General features: G+C 48.8%; 1 protein-coding gene across 3 annotated transcripts in view; it reads right to left on the bottom strand.

Moving 5' to 3' along the window:
• Window positions 1–17,002, bottom strand: part of LOC100118721 (UNC93-like protein) — a 64,253-nt gene that overhangs the window by 20,105 nt on the left and 27,146 nt on the right. For 2 of the 3 annotated variants that reach the window (XM_003424966.5, XM_001602569.6), the window contains exons 2-3: window positions 5,359–6,137; window positions 704–923 (exon numbers count right to left, since the gene is read on the bottom strand). In XM_003424966.5, the coding sequence (XP_003425014.1) occupies window positions 704–923; window positions 5,359–6,121 (983 nt within the window). In that variant the 5' untranslated portion in view covers window positions 6,122–6,137. Of the gene's footprint in view, window positions 1–703; window positions 924–5,358; window positions 6,138–14,762; window positions 14,901–17,002 lie in introns of those variants that run through there. The other variant, XM_016988482.3, reaches the window with a different exon arrangement.

Raw genomic sequence — 17,002 nt, 5'->3', positions numbered from 1 at the left:
CCTTCGCGCGGCTGATCGCTGCATCGTTAGAACGTGCGAAACTATGCTAATTTACGATGTACTTCGATGTATGTAGCGAAAAACTTAACGCTGCAGAGCCGGTATAGATCTACCGTAAAACGGAGTCGAATTTTACGAGCGGCTCTAAATTCGAAACACGATTCGGACGTTCAACGCGCCCAGTATACACACTTAGGCAGTAAACGAACACGAGATCCAATTAAAGAAAACCCTTCCTTAATTGTACATTGAATCAGCGAGACATCTGTCCGGACGCATGTATTACGATTCCGGAACACACGTTGCCGATTTTACGAGCCGGTCGTTATAGACTATACACATCCTCCTCCTCCTCCTCGTCGTAAACGAGCGAACAACTGTAATACACCCAAGCGCGCAAGCGGGTACAGCAGTCGCTCGGGCGAATTACGTCAGGGCCGATCTCTCGCGAACTGCCGGATTATGCACCGCCGACTGCGCTGCAGATTAGCCGTTAAAAGAGGTATAATTCGGCTATCTGTAATGAGACTGCATCGGAATTACCGTGCTTTGATGCGCGGGATCACGAGGTTGCAGCTAGGCGATTATGTCGTAAGGGATCAATTGTTAATATGCGCAAATTGCGTAAGCTCGTTATTGCGACGAGGAGCTTTTCCGACTTTTTACGCTGGTCTTCTTTTTTTTGTCGAAAGCTCGAGTTTACCTGGACAGAGGATCGACGAAGAGGGCGACGATGAGGACCGCCACGAGGACGCAGGTGAGGTAGATGGCTGAGATCTCGTAGATCTCCGAATCCGGCGGCCTGTGCAGACTCTCGTGACCGCCGTTGCCGATGATGCAGAAGTTGGCCCCGCACTTGCTGACCTTAGCCGAAGTGGTCGAGGCGTTGAACGAGCTTGCGTCGAGGTCGCCCTCGCTCAGCACTGAAAACCCAGAGGAAACATTTATTATATGCATTATTATTAACGCGCTGAATTTATGTTTTGCCCCTTCGTTATGATAATCGCAGCTCGAATGATCGAAGCTTTTGAATATGCACCGCGCGTTTCTCGGAGCAAAAAAAAGGGAAATATTTGAAGCGCAACGATATCGCGTGCGGCGCGTTTATGAATAATCGAACGCGATAAATATTCGGAAGAGGGACTGATCAGCAATTCAACGCTGATGGGGAAGCTTCGTGAACCGAGAGGTGGCTTAATGACATCGTTATACGCGCAGAAATTTATTTGAGAGAGCGACGATTACGCGAAAAGAAAAAAACGCCGAAAAATTACGCTTATCGCGCGGCGTGCTGTACACACGCACACACTATTTCGAGCAGCTGTGTTTACAGAAGAAATTGCACGAAGAGTCTCTGATCAAGTTGTAAGTGTTTCTCAACTGAACGATTCGCACGGCTGAACAAACGCACGAGCCTTTTATTTTACGTTGGCGGCTGTTAATTTCGGCGGATGATGTATCACTTACTAAATTATTCCGTTCGCGGCTTTGCTTTTCGCTTTGAAAATATTTCGGTTTGCGCGTAGCTCTATATAATACGGTATAAACATCGTAAATCACTCGTCTCTATTTTGACGGAGACGATCGACAGTGAAACATCCACGTATTATGCTGAAAAAGGATGTATTTATACACATCCTCAGATCGCAAAAGGACGGGTCGGTCTCTAATAAATTTAACACTCGCGCTGCCGACCTTAACCTATCGAGCGAAAATCAACACGACCTTCGGAGCGTCTCGCTCTTCGAAAAATCTTAAAAAATTCGCGCGCGAGATATTTCGAAATCACGTGAGAAAAAACTCTCATCCTTTCCGATCGGTTTTGCTATCAAAACCGAGTGACGCAATTCATCGCGGACGTGATCGCATACATATAAAACATTATATTGGCCGATTGATTTACAGGAGGACGATCCGCTCGACTATCTCGACCTTCGGCTCTGGGAATCTCCGCGGATCGGCGAACGATAATTACACCAGCTGACGCCGCTGCGTGTTTGTGTGTGTGTGTGGTGGGGGGGGGGGGTTCAAGAGCAGACTTTTATAGCTGTTCGAGTATTCGAATTCGCACACACGTGTTTACTCTGCAGCCACACAGGAAGAGGAAAGAACGAACGAGAACGTTTTTTAATTTCAGCATCCGCGATAGCGTTTTATTGCCTCTTTGAATTAAAAAAAAAGTCTTTATGAAAAAACTCTGCGCAGCCGAAAGAAAGAATCTCTCTCCAGCCGGTAATCGAATAAGAGTCGCAACTCTCGTTCCAACCGAGAAGAAGAAGAAGAATCATAAGCCGCGGCGCAACAACAAAAAGCAAAGCTCCTTGTATCTCACTCCCCATTATTACAACGCATGCACGCTCTACAGACCTTCGCCGTTTGTCCCCCTCTCCTCGTCTTATCTCGAAAATTCGAAACTTTTATGCGCGGAGCTGTGTTCTCTCTTATCTAGCCTTTGTCCCAAGTCGAGCATTATTTTTCGAAAGACGCGCGCAAAAGAAAACTTTCATCGACGCAGTGCTTCGCTATCATTCCAAACAATGACGCAACCGCGTCAGAGGCAGGGTCGTATCCTTAATTTGGGTCAGCCGTCAGCTGTTTCGATAGTGCACTGCACTGCGCTCAAATGTCTCTCTCTCTCTCTCTCTCTCTCTCTCTCTCTCTCTCTCTTTCTCTCTCTCTCTCCGCATATATTACATATAACTGTCGAGGAAAGTAAAAAGAATAATTCTGTCCGGGAGATAAAGCGCGCACGCGAGAGAGAGAGAGAGAGAGAGAGAGAGAGAGAGAGAGAGAGAGAGAGAGAGAAAGATGAAATGTACCGCGGCGGCGGTGCACGCCGATGATAAATGCTCCCCACACTCGGACCGAGTGCTGTCTACGCTCTTTTTTGCCCGTCGGTAATTATTTACACAATCAAAGTAATTGTTGTTGTTGTTCTTTCGCGCGCGCGGGGGGATAAACTGCTTATAGAGAGACACTCATGCGCGGATGATGAAGAGGCGTGAAAAAACGAGAGCTTGATAGATGACTTTCGACTAAAATGTCGAAAGCTTGATCTAGAACAAAATAGTATTTCGACGATGAATTAACAGTCGGCAATTTGGAAAGCACGAAATCCTCAGGACGATCCCGATGACGCAGGAACGCGACGTCCTCTCAAAAGACGCAGCTGGGGGCCTTCGCCTACATGAAGCGCGACCTTGACAAGGACTCGCGCGCCGAGCTCGTGACCTTTGGGACCGAGACTGTATATACACCACATAAGACGTAAATAGCAGTCCCTTTCTCTTCGCGGCGAGAAATTTGCTTTCGAGAGCCGGTATTTTCCGGATCGATATGAAAATGCGCGCGCGTGTTATTTACGTACGTTGCGTCGGAGATTTATCGGGTGTTGCATTGTTTCACGGCGGCAGGCGCATTGTTCGCGCGCTGATGTAAATCGTTTTAGAGCGACGTGCGGATACAGCTCGAAGGAAAAATAAAACGCTGTACGCTTGTATTTGTTTTTTGCAAAATTTAAAGCCGCGTTGCACAACGCGCGAATATACGCACGCACGATGCGATGGGCCGTAATAAGGTAATAGACTCATCTCTGGCCTGTGTTTCGGGGAAAACGAGATAAACGAGATACGCGAAAAGAGTACTTTGCGCGCATGTATTTAAAAGAAGTCGATTACTTGCTTTTAAATAGAAATTCGGAGATAGCCGGCGGCTCTAAGATTACTAAACTCGGCCGCATCTTTGCTGTGACGTCACGAGCTTTCTTCGATAACTAGATAATATCTCACGCATAGAGCGACCAGAGCTGATGGGAAGAAAGTAAAGTAGACGCTGGCGCGCGCGCGCTTTGAAAAGCAAGACGGACACACGTTCCAAAGGATCAAAAATATTCGATTGAAAAACATTGGATAACACCCAGAAGAAAAATATGCATCCGCCGCTTCCTCCAACGGTAGGCGCAGGTGCGGAACTCGGAAAATCCACGTGCGTGCTCGCGGCTTTTCATGCGCCGCGGCGCGCGTCTCCTCTCTCACTGGGAGAAAAGTGGAAGAGCAGCGCCACTAACCTAGTGTCTAGCGATACGTCCGGTACACGGGTGATACGCGCTCCTATACGGGTGATACGCGCCCAAACAGAGAGGACTGTTCAACCACAACACTGGTGAAACAGAGCGCTCGCGTACTGCATAGCATAGCCTGGAGCATATCCAGAGACGCGGCGCGCTGCGCGACACGTTTTAGGACTACAGCGCCCCTACTTTTCTCCCAGTGCTCGTTATCGCCGCTCCATACAGTCGTGCGTACGGTATAGTATAGTAGGTATAGTAGGAGGCAACGCGGCTACACTCGCGAGGTGGGGGGAGAGCCCCGTCGACTAGAGTTCGGTTTATACCGGTTCAATCCCGATATCCTCGCGGGGCATCGCTGTAACAGCCGCGGGCCGTTTCTCGCTCTCTCTCTCTCACTCTCTCTCGCAGACGTTTACATTATACAGAGAGAGAGAGAGAGAGAGAGAGAGAGAGAGAGAGAGAGAGAGAGAGAGAGAGAGGGCACGAATATACTTATGCGTACCGTCAGCGCCTTTCGAATGTACCGAACGCGCAGTATGTGTGTCGATGAAAATCGGCTTGCGAGATCGGCGTCCGATCGTTACCACCTCGAAACAACTCGATTACGCGCCTGTCGATTTTCCCGCGCGCTTCGAGCCATCTATCCGATTTTCACGGCCGCCGCCGCGGATCGGCTGACCGCACGCCGAGTCGTTTCACTGCGCGAGACGCGAGCGTGACGCCGATCTCTCGCGATATTTTTCTACGCGGAGTGGCCGAACACGACCTCCGAGTTTCGACTCGCTTTTCCGATCGACGCGCCGGCTTGTAATTTCCTCGGCTTTGCAGAGTAGTAGATCGTGTGCGCGCGATGCTATTGTGCAAGTACGAGGCTCTCGCGCTACTGTTTTTAGGCTCCGGAGAGCTTCGCGCGTGGGTTTATGTAATTCGCATAGCCGCTGCAGAGGAAGAGAAGATCCTGCGGCTTATTCAATCGGCGAGCGGAGATCGATAATCGCGATAACGGCGTCCGATTAACGTTTTCGCGCCCGTTATGTGAGTAAATATACTCTCCGATTAATTGGTTGAACTCGCACGGCATTAATATAATATTCAATCATCGCAGGAAGTGAGTAAACACGACGAGAATATGCATCGGATAAATACATCCGCAAAGCGAACGCAAATTCGTTATAGCGCAAATAGTATATACTGTATCGGAGATCGGGCGTCGTCGGGTCGCCGCAAACAAGTTTCAAAAAGTCCAGGATTTACGCAATCGGCGACACGGGATCGCTATGATTACTCACCAAGCGAGGAGATGAGGTTGCCCCAGAGCTCGGCAGTCTGCCAGGCGAGGAAGAAGAAGCCGAAGAACCTGACGACGATGGCGTCCGCGGGCTCGTCGGTCAGCTTGGCGTAGACCCCGCCGACTTGCGTCAAGTAGGTGGCCTTGGCCGCCCACATGGGCGCCGCTCCCAAGCCGAGCAGCACGCCGGCGGGCACGAGGGTGTAGAACCTGGGGTAGAACTGCGAGCCGATGTAGGGCGCGTAGCACAGCATCGAGAGGCAGAGGGTCCACTTGACGGTGAGCCTCTTGATGAGGAAGGTCGGGACGAAGATGCAGCTGAGGACCAGCGCCGCGTAGATGGCCGAGAGCGAGACGGTGCCGAGGCCGTCGCTCGCATTGATCGACGACTGTAGGTTCGCCGTGCCCTGGAACGCGGTGAATTGCACCATGAAGGCGATGGAGACGGTGCCGATGTTCTTGAGGATGCGCCACTTCTCGCTGCGCGACAGCTTGAACTTGCGGGACTGGCCATCGTCGTCGCTCGGCAGCTGGGGCGGCTTTTGCGGGTCAGGAGGCAGGCCATCGCTGCCGTCGTCCTTGTAGCCCTTGTTGCGGTAGCCCACGTTGCTCACCGAGACCGAGTAGACGCTGCTGCTGTTGTTGCGCTGCAGAGGGCCGCCGCCGCCGCCGCCGCCGCCGCCGCCGCCCCCGCTGTCGCCGAAACCGCCGCCACCGCCGTCGCCCGAGCCGATGCGGTTGCTCCCGCTGTTGTCCAACACCATTCTGCTAGGCGACTACCTGTTGACAGAGAGAAAGCTCGGGTTAGATCACTTTGGCTTGGTCAACCAGTCAATGCAATAATGAACGTATATGTGATGAGCGAATTTATTTAAACACAGTCAGTCAACGGAAATAGTTACGCAAACGGCAGACCTCAAAACAGCACACGCGATCGTCCTGGGGATCAGTAACCGGCGGGATTTCAAAATTCTCCGAAACTCTCAGAAATTTCGATCATCGGCGCATACAGCCGTGATTGCAGCCAATTGTATACACCGAGCGCGAGCTGCAGTGAAAAACGCAAACAAGCGAATTTCGCGCGCCAGTTCTGTGTACTGCAGTCCGAGTGCAGCACACGCTTACTAATTAAGCGAGCGAGCGCCGCTTACGCGCGCTTCGGTCAATAAACCGGGAAGCGTAATTATTCGCGAAATATATTTCGCTCCGCTGCTGCGTCGTGATTATTGCACGCGTTTCGGCGATCCTTGCGGGAGATCGATAATTGATTATTAAAATTGCGCGCGCCTCGCGCGCAAATCAAGCTTGTTTATTATCGGAGCGGAAAGCGCTGGTTACGAAACGCGAATATTATTATAATCGCGAATGATCGTCGAGCGCGAGGTAATTTCGCGCCCGGAGAACGCTGGAAAAATCGCGCGCAATCTGTGCAGTCGAAATTTTTTTTTTCGCGCATTATAATAGCGTATAAGCTCGTGGTGATGATTTTATAACATCACGTTCGCGCGCCGTGCTAACACATTAATTTGTAATTTTGACCAGCGTACGAATTAACGATGTAAGTACACCTTACGGGATTACGGCGGCTCTGATGATGCTTCTTTTGAAAAAGGACCGAGATTCTCCGGTGCACTGCACACGTTCGATGTGAGTAACTATATAACTACGCTGCGCTGAAAAGTGCCATCAATTTGGCTAATTCGCGTGATTGGAGATGCGGTCGATTAATTCGCGAATGCGAATGACGGGCTGCGTATGTAGCTAATAATGTGTAATACGTAATACGTATAGGGATAATAAAAATTACGAGATTCAATTACATCGATTGCGGCTCTCACGTCGAAGTTTGGCAATTACGAGTTTCATAATCCGCTCCCGAGAGCCGGAATCCTTTGACGGCCGCGCACACCCGCGGGGCTGCACCGAGCACAAGGCGACGCGGATATAGGAATTCCCGAGCCGGGGTTCACCACGTTAACTTTGCGACTAATTTCCGTTTGCAGAATTATTCAAAGGACGTTAGAGCGTATAGGGTTGGGCGCATTGAAAGTATATCGATCCGGAATACGATTAAAAAAGCAGTTTTCAATAATACATCTGTGACGCGTATAGCGAGAGCTGTCGTGCGTCGACTGCGATATCGCCCAACAGCTGAGAGCTGAGTTAATAAATACACACTCGCACGATTCGCCATTGTTTTGGAAACGGCTGCACGCGCTTCCGCGATAAACGAGCTCTCGCGCGCGCTCCATAACCGAGTTCGCCTTATATTCTTGGATCATCGCGTATTTTTCGTGCGCGACAGAAGCGCCGCAGCGTGGAATTTTTAGAACTCATCATCCAATTACTTTCCAATAATACTCTAATAGCCGCTTAAAAAAAGAATACAGTCCACAAAGAAGCGCGCTCACCTTTCCGAGTCTAAATTTAGCCCGCGATCGGGCTTTTCCAGCAACCGACTGTATACAGAGGAAATTTCTTTGAACGAATGCCAGCAGTACGCGAGCGCAGAGCAAAGTGGTCTTCGAAGAAATCTAAAGAAGCTTTCCATGCGCGAGCGCGCAAAAATGCTAATGGCTCGCGATCGCGGCGACGACGTGCGCCGGGCAAAACACATAACTGTATACACAGAGCTGGCTGGGCGATGGAAAAAAGTTACACGCGATACTTTCCAAGTTCGAGTCGCGTCTCGAGCTGCTGCTACTTTTGCCTATGTATGCTAATCGAACCTGACGCGAGAAACAGAGAGAGAGAGAGAGAGCGAGAGAGAGAGAGAGAGAGAGAGAGAGAGAGAGAGAGAAAGAGAGAGAGAGAGAGAGAGAGAAAGAGAGAGAGAGAGAGAGAGAGAGAGAGAGAGAGATGTACCGTTATAAACGTCTTTTTGTTGATTTTTGCAGTATATTGTAGTCCGAGCGAACGGCTGTTGTTTCTGCTCTTAATGCTGGGAGATGCCTTTTTCGCGTCAATTATTGCGAGAACGGGGGCTTTGATCGATCGACGTGCGACGTGAGTTTCGGAGAGGCGATTTTTTCAGCCGTAAATCCAGAACGATGTACCAGCCATTAACGTATGGGCTGCAGCCTCGTACGCGCACGTGTCACACGCGGCGCAAAAATTACGACTATCATTAGGCGTATCTGCTCGCCGCCGACAATGTATAAATTTCCAAGATACAACGACAGTAATTCCTACTCAAAAACACGTGTCTCCCGCTGTTATCGTGACGGAGCGGCAAACACTTGTATAAATTTTCACGTATCTCGCGTACGTTTTCAGAGACACGCGGTGCATGTATCACAACAAATGAAAATTCGCTCGAACGAGTTTTCCCCCCACACTCTGCTGATCATTCTTGAACTCGCATCTATGCTACGCTGTAATAATATGACCAGCTCGATTCGACGGCGAATCAGCCAGTATACAGCATCGTTTCGCGCGACGCCGACGGCACGTACGCGCGATGTAATATCTCGTCTGTCGCGACCGGCGACGTGTGTGTGCGTGCACACGCCTGACCCGAGCGCGAGACAAGCCGTGTACAAACGGGCGTGACGCGCTTGACTAATGCGCGCGCGCACACGTGTGAGCTTAGTTGGATTGAGTTCGAGAGTCGAGATTGATAGGTCGATAATGGCGAGAAGACGAGAGTTTGGGATTGTTTTTCAGTTGTTTTGCAATTTAGATTGCTCTCGCCGAGCTCGGATATGAGCTTCATTTTGAAAGTTCAAGTTCATTGTTGCATATTTCCTAGAATAACACCCGCAATTCACCGCGGCAGACAGTCGGCCGGCTACAAATCCACCGAAGCGCTCTCCGTATATGTTTTTCCAGCAAACACAGCCCGGCGGATCGATAAATCGGACGTTAATTGCCCCAGACGCCCTCAAGAAGTAAACGTCCCGACGACGCCGCACGTTTCCGTATAGAGATAAGAGAACCGCGGCACACCATCGGCTGTGTGTATATATATGCAAGTTCAAGAGTGTCCGATGTTTAACGACGTAATGAAATATTTCAGCGCGTCCGGCTTTCGAGCGCAGAACAATGAGAAAGGAAGTTTTTTATTCTCGATTGGCCTTTAGAGGTCAACTATTACGCGTGTCCGCGAAATTTTCGTAGCGTAATCATATATATTATACCATATGCGCGTACTATTCCGGCCGTCGACGTTCGGATCCGTTTCATTGCGCTAATAGCCTCGCGGTACACAAAATAAGATCAGCGCGGAGTAAAAGTTCATTCTTGGTATAAACGTATATATTTGGAGTCAAAAATCTCGCCGAAACTTCGCACGTGCACAAGAAGTAGGAAGCGCGTCGAGATGCTCAGAAAAAACGTTGCGTAAGTCGCGCACGGCTCTCGTGTCATCGCGATGATCGAGACCATCGCGCGCATCACAGACGAACAACTTTCCAGCTCGTTCGTACAGCTGTTTCACGCATACACACACACACACACACACACACACGGGGGAAAGTCGCGAAATCTTTCGCAGCAGTCTGTATACGCGTATATAGCCTTGGGCGAATAGCGCCGCGAGAAGAAGAAGTCCCGCTAAGGTCGCGCCGCCGAGTTTCCTCTTTTCGTTTTGCCGGGAGCGCGCGCGGAGCCGGTATCATGTTTTGGCACTCTCTTTGTTTTCGGGAGATGTTATTTGTCGCGCTTGGGTTTTTTGACGAGACGCACGTGACGGAGGGAGAGAGAAAAAAGCTTCGCGTGATACAGCGAGCAGTTTCGATATATTTTATGCGTGTTTTTTGATTTTTTTTTCTCGTCATCGTCGCTACAGGTGTGCAAATATTTTGAAACGCGTGCGCTAGGGAAAACCCGCGAAGAAAATAAAGGATAGGCGGTATTATACGACTCCTTAATTAACCTGCAGCGAGGAGCGTGTTGAGAGCGAGAGAGAGAGAGAGAGAGAGAGAGAGAGAGAGAGAGAGAGAGAGAGAGAGAGAGAGAGAGAGAGAGAGAGAGAGAGAAAGAACGAGAGCCTACGTCAAAATTTTCCAGTGAGGATAAATACCGGTTCTCAAGTGTGAGTGTGTGCGCGTGTGTGTGTGTGTGTGTGTGTGTGTGTGGATATTGAATTAAAACGGCTACTTTCACATACCTCCATTTAAAAGTGGATCATGCAGCGAGGATTATCGCGTATAATCCGAAGACAAATGTGTCGTACATCGCGAACGCAGCCTCGCGGGCAGCGTTGTAATACTGCTGTAATTTTATATCGATCTATGTTCGCGAGATACGATTCGCGCAGCTGTGCAAATTTCGACGAGAAATAAGAAAAATGTCATACGAGCGTTCGAATCCGCAAATTTTTTTCATCCAGTCGAACGACTTCTGCTCAAAACTCGCACCGCTTATAATCGACGATTTTTTTCGTCGGTCGAACTTTTTTACCGAGCGGAGTGCAATCCTCGAAAATTTCCAAATTGCCCGGCGCGGAGCAAACAATCGTGGCAAAAAAATTCAGCTGTTATACTTATTTAAAGAAACGCGAAATCTCCATCCTCCGTCCTCCCCCGCAACTGATTCGTATGAATCCCGTCCCGCAGCCCTTATCCGCACTCAAATTTAACCGAGCGACGCAGCAAAGAAGTGTGTCTGTCTATATGTAGTGTGCATAATAGATACAGTCCTACGAAGAGAGTCTCTCTACGGCGCGACGACGTCGTTAAGGCGCGCAAAGCCTAAGTCCGCGCACAGTGTGGCCCGAGTTTATTACCTGCAGCGCGCGGGCATTAGTTGATTTACTTTTAATGACCTTGAAAGTGTGTCGTCACGCGGCCGCCGCGTGAAACTCGGGCCAAGAAACGGTTAGGCAGCTATGTGCACGAGGCTCGGGATGTGTGCAGAGCTGCGAGAGGATTTGGGTTACGAGAGATGCGCGTTTCTTCGATTGAGTCGTTGTTCAAAATTACGAATGCCTACTGCACACAGGTATATTCGCATCCATTAGCTAACGCTCGTTTCGAGTAAGTAGAGCCATAAAAAACGAAGAGCGCGATAATCAGGATCGTATTTTTTTCAAGGGTATGAGTACCATTGGCGGACGTAAACGACGTCGGCGATTTGCAAGCTCTCGGCTCCGCCGGGTGTATAATGTGATTTAAAGGATCTCGAGCCAAAGCGCTCGCTGATTTCGCCGAAGGAGAAGAAGTATAGTGGAGGAGACACAGGAGGTGCGCGGTAAACATGAATTTTACGGTCGTGATGCAAAAGGCAATTGCAAGCACTTAAAAAATCGTTGTGTCATCCTCGCTCGCTTCACTTTTCCATCATTAATAAGAATTACGCTTTATGCTGATTGTAACTGTTCGCTGCTAAGGACCTCGAGGAGTAGCTTATCGCTTTAGTGCCACCATATATTGCGCTTCCTTTTCTCGCAAAGCAATTATAAATCGAAGCACATCTCCGTGATCAACGGCGGAGAAATTAGAGTTCGTTATAACAAATTCGTCAGTCTCGTATCGCCGAGAGAAGAGCAGGAGCCAACATTAGCGTCCGCGCCGTTAAAACGCAAACGTACTGTTGAATAAAAAATTACCTCTATACATACAGGAGGTCCGAAACGCGAAGCGATGAGCGGGTCCACATTTAAAATTGTACATATTCATCGAGCAAACATAATTACGGCCGGTGTTTGTTCGGTGATGGGCGAATTTCAGCCCTTCATGCTAAATGGCTTTTAATGTCGCGCATCGTTACATACCAAATTAGCTCTCGCGCGTGGCTCGTCCGCGCATACGTGTATCATATATAAAAGCCTTTCTATCTTTGTACGAACAAACACCGCGTACGTCTGCGCCATCATAATTTTCCAACTGTGCGGCTGTAATGTACGAGCGATATATGGGTCTATTATTATTTATCTTTTTTCTCGTCAATTTCAACGGGCGATTCACGGGGTACGCTTGAAACGTAAATCAATGGTAACGACTGCTTTGACACGCTCATTTTGGAGGGTGTTTTGAAATTTTGATAATTATAAATTTCCGCGTGGCAAGTCTCGGTAATAGGGTGAACACTTATTTGAAGGAAAAACTGTTTCGAGGGGGTCCGCGAATCGATTTTTTAGTAAGGTGATAAATAGACTCGTCTTATTAAAAATCTGCAATAATGTAATACACGAGAGCTTGAAAAATGATTTTTCCTCGTAAAGGCATACAACTTCAGAGGCTTTAACGATCCCGTCGCTTTGCAATTGCGAAAAACCACTCAATTACAGTTCGCTCAAGAGCGCGCATAACCACCGCGTACACTCACACACACACACGCGCGCGTATTCTCCTTTTATAAGTACACCTACACGTACACGGCCAATACTCAGCGATTAAACGAAAATTCACTTTCTAAATCCTTTGCGATCGCGACGCGACACTCCTTCGCTCAATCAATCCTCGTTATATGCGGCAGAGAGTAAACGCACTGACAACAAAACTCTCGAGCCGGAAGCAAACAGTGCAGCGCGAAAATACGACTAATTGTCTGACTAACCGGCATCTGCGCCAAACTCGACGAAATGAAAAAATGAGTATGCAGTCAACGAGTCATGCTCGAGGCACATGTATACCTGCAAACAATAATCCTGACGTCAAGCATATAAGCAGCATTGTTGTGCGCGTCTATCTCTCTCCGAGCCAAGGATCGCTCGCGTCTCTGTCATTTTCGTTACGAGTGGAACGTTACGTTCGCGAGCGAGAATCTGAATTAAACTCGAAAGCGGGGGGGGGGGGGTGCGCGGATGCAGAAGGCCGCGGGAAACGCGCCGTCGTTACGCTGCGGACAGGAAGACTGTGTGCGTGGAAAAAAGTAACAAATGCTGATTTTGTATTATTCGATTTCAATTATGATATGCAAAGCCGGCTTTGAGGCTCTCGATGAAAAAAGTGCCCGCGTTTGCTCTTGATTAACGGTTTTCAAGCGCGCACACGGCGAAACGGGTTCTCGCCGAGGATCGAGTGCAAATGGATTTTCGTTTGAGGAGGGAAAAAACTTTGACGCAATCAGCGCCACGAGAGAGCCGATTTGGATCCGATCGATCGGAATTAATCAAGCGCTCGGTGTTTTCCTGAGTTACTTCTTTTGCGTTGGCTATAAGTAAAGGTTAAATCGGATCGCATTCGTATTTACCAACGAGACTATACCGACTGTGATGCAGCGAATACTGAATGGAACAGAGGCGAGAGCCTCTCGAAGATATAGAAGCGGCGAGAGACTCAGGAAGCTCGTCTAAATCATCAGTTGGATGCTGGCCAAGTCGACACTTGCCAAGGAATCAAAATTGATTTTCCTCGACCGACTCGTATCTCTCTGTGCGAAAAAAGTAACGGTCGATTTGCAAGGAATTCGTTTACTTTTCGACTCGTAGAAACGTCGAGCGCAAAACGAGCGCGTAGAAAATTAATAAAGGATATGGTATTGATTTATGCGTAAAACTCGCGGTCGAGTGTATACAGATATACAAGGCGATACGCAGAAGTTCAATTACAGAGAGTCGCGTACGAGAGGTACGTTGTTGTTTGTTTTTTTTTAGAAAGGCGAATTCGGGGCCTATCTATTCCCGATCTCAAAACGCGAAGTTTACTGCGGATCTTATCGGGCTACTCCGGCATTGTCGTCGGTAAATATACTGAACCCCGCGACTTTCGACGAACAAAGTAGTACGCTCGTCCTTTAATTCACTGCCGTATACGGGCGCACTTATTGTTTTTTTCGAGAGAACATCTTTTCAAAATTAAAGCACAGCGCACTTTCACGAAAGAGCAATTATTCACGGGGCGCAGCGAGAACAAATCCCAAGTTAGCAGTCCCGGTGTATAATTAACGTCTATTTAAACAGCGTCCTCCCGTACAGCGTCTCAGCAAAATGGCGACGTAATGAGCTCCTTACACACTGGCCGTATGGAAAAAGAGCGCCATAGAACAGACTCTCCATTCGGGATTACGTGGCGGCGGTGTCGTTAACCCCGGCTTATGTAGTTCTTTTCACACGGCGACGGACATTAATATAGTCATCATAATAATATCGCATGTATATACGGCTAGCCCGGGGCAAGGTGATTGTCGTATAGAGCGAAAAAAAAGTAATAGAGCGGGGACCGGAGGAATTTTCGCGCGGGGCATAACGAGGCTCCCGCGCGGTTTTTTGCTCTCGATATATATCTATACAACGCCGCGGGCTTATATGCCGGATTCGATTGGAGGGAACGGCGCGAGCGTGATTTCATCGAGGCGTAAAATATTGACGACTTAATCGACCGGTCGACATTTTTGCCTTTTATTGACGGTGGATGAATAATTCGGTATAATCGAGCGCAACAGCGCAGCGAAAATCGTATCGCCGACACAACAACATCATCAGGCGACAAGAAAATTTATAAAATATAATACAATTCTCACATTCACGTATGCTCCAGAGTCTTCCCACCACCTTACAGCAGTAGCAGCGGCGAGCCTCCGCCAACTCCCTCATTCACGAATCTCGCACGACTCGAGAGAAAAATTACCAGCGTTCGCACTTTCGAGCAACACGTACACCGCACGTTATAATAATACACGGCTGGCGTCGTCGCGCAACACACGAGAAACACACGCGCTGCTGCAGACACCAAGAGAGAGAGAGAGAGAGAGGGAGAGAGAGAGAGAGAGAGAGAGAGAGAGAGAGAGAGAGAGAGACGACGGGGAGCGTGTATGTACAGCGCCAAAAAAGACATGCGCGCGGCCGAGACAACGAGCGAGGAATAATAAAAAATAAGGTGTGCGTGCGCGGCTCGCGCCGAGTCAGCGCATTGTGTCTGCGCCGCTCGAGCGCGAGCTCGTCACGTAAATTAGGCTAATATCGATTACGGGCACATGCGCCGAGAAAGCGCGCCCGCGCGCGCCTGTGTGTGTACAGAAGTAAGAGTGAAAGAAGACGAGGAAAAATAAGGTGTACGCGGCTGTGTTGGGAAATTCGCCGCCATCCGGCGTATAGGCCTTTGTTGACACACACACACATATACACACGCACACACACACACACACAGCAGGTGTTTCTTGTATACAACGATGTGTGCTTTTTGGGCGTGTGCGAGAGGGATTTTCAAAAGTTCCTATATCGATCGGAATATTTTTCGCGACAAGACAGAGACACGCGCGCGAGAAGCGAAGAGCAAACAACAGTCGTGTATTCGAACGACGATTACGCGTATATAATTATCTCCCGGGAGGTATATAGCGAGACGAATTCAGCGGCTCTCAAAACACGCGTATGTACCTACACTCTAAGAATTGGCTCGACTCCCCGTCTTCGGTCCACGTATCACGCGCACAAGTACACGCAAGCTGTGCGTATATTCGTTTTAGAAAGTTTCAAAACTCGCGCCGTGACGCGGGTGCAACGCCCGCATGCATATAATACCCGTTGCTGTCCTCTGCGCTCTGCGAGTAAACACGTGTACATATACTTATACGCGTACTGCATAGTGGAAAGAAAGAAAAATCGCACCTCGATGACTTAACTGGCCCGATGAGGCTATAGTGCATCTTCTTGGCTCGGCCGCCGATGTTTGTTCTCGGACGCGCATACCTTCGCGGTACAGATATCCTTCGGGGTTTCTTTTATGCGCGCCGGGAGCTCTCTGTTCGAGAAACAGGCAATTGTCGTTTCCAAGAAATAGTTTAATAATTCTAAGCGAGCCTAATTATCCGCTCGGTCTACCTGCCGCGCGTAGAGCTGTGCACGTGTTTTGTTGTTCTGCGTAACCGTGTGTATACGTACACTACTGTGGCTCTCGATGAATCACCGGCTATATTTATTCGTTGGGAAGGCAATTTGGGTTTGCTGAAAATTGCCGAATGTTCCAGAGGGTGATTCTTGAAAAATGTCTCTTAAATTCACTCATCTGCAGGCCTTCGATTGGAAATATTCTGCTAGAATAGAATCGCGACAAACTTCATTCACGAGAGCCAACGCGGTATTAACACAAGAGAGGCGCTGCCAACTCGCAGCCAATTAGGCTTCTTTTGCGTCGCCGAAAATTTAATGCGCCGGGGAAATTCCGTTCGAGGGACGATTTTCACGGTCAGCCGCTTATAGAGCTGCGGCTATTTATAGATCGTTTGTTTACTTTTTTAAACTGCGGGGTGAGCCATACTTCAACGTAGCTTTAATTTTTAAATTTACTATATATGTATATATATAATACATTTACGAGACTGCTTGGGTTACAGAGAAGGCAAAGCTTGCGTTTTGAAAGCCGAGCAGAGTAGCACTGCAAGTTCGCGTGCGCCGGCGGGGCATAGCGCCGCGTCGGGAGGAATTAGCGCGTTGAAGTGTATCGATCGGGCTGTATGCGGAAGCGTTTTAATTTCCATCAGGCTGAGTGGAGTAACCATCAATTAGAACTTCTCGTGCTTTATCTTATTTTTCGTCGGTAGTTTGTCTTTGGGAAACACGTTCCTGCCTCTCGATAGAAATACCAATTCAATTACGGGCTATTAAAGGAAGGACGTTTCTGTTTTCAAACAAAACTTTCATCGCAGTGCGTTCGTTACCCTTTCGGTTCGAAGCGCATCCGGGACATCTATTAGGAGGAAAACTCTTCTGAAAATAAAGGCCATACACACACCTGTAGTAAATTACTACGACGTTTGAACCG

Source organism: Nasonia vitripennis, chromosome 1 (assembly GCF_009193385.2).
Source record: "Nasonia vitripennis strain AsymCx chromosome 1, Nvit_psr_1.1, whole genome shotgun sequence".
Taxonomy (NCBI): Eukaryota; Metazoa; Arthropoda; class Insecta; order Hymenoptera; family Pteromalidae; genus Nasonia; species Nasonia vitripennis.
This window is presented reverse-complemented; position numbering and strand designations above follow the sequence as displayed.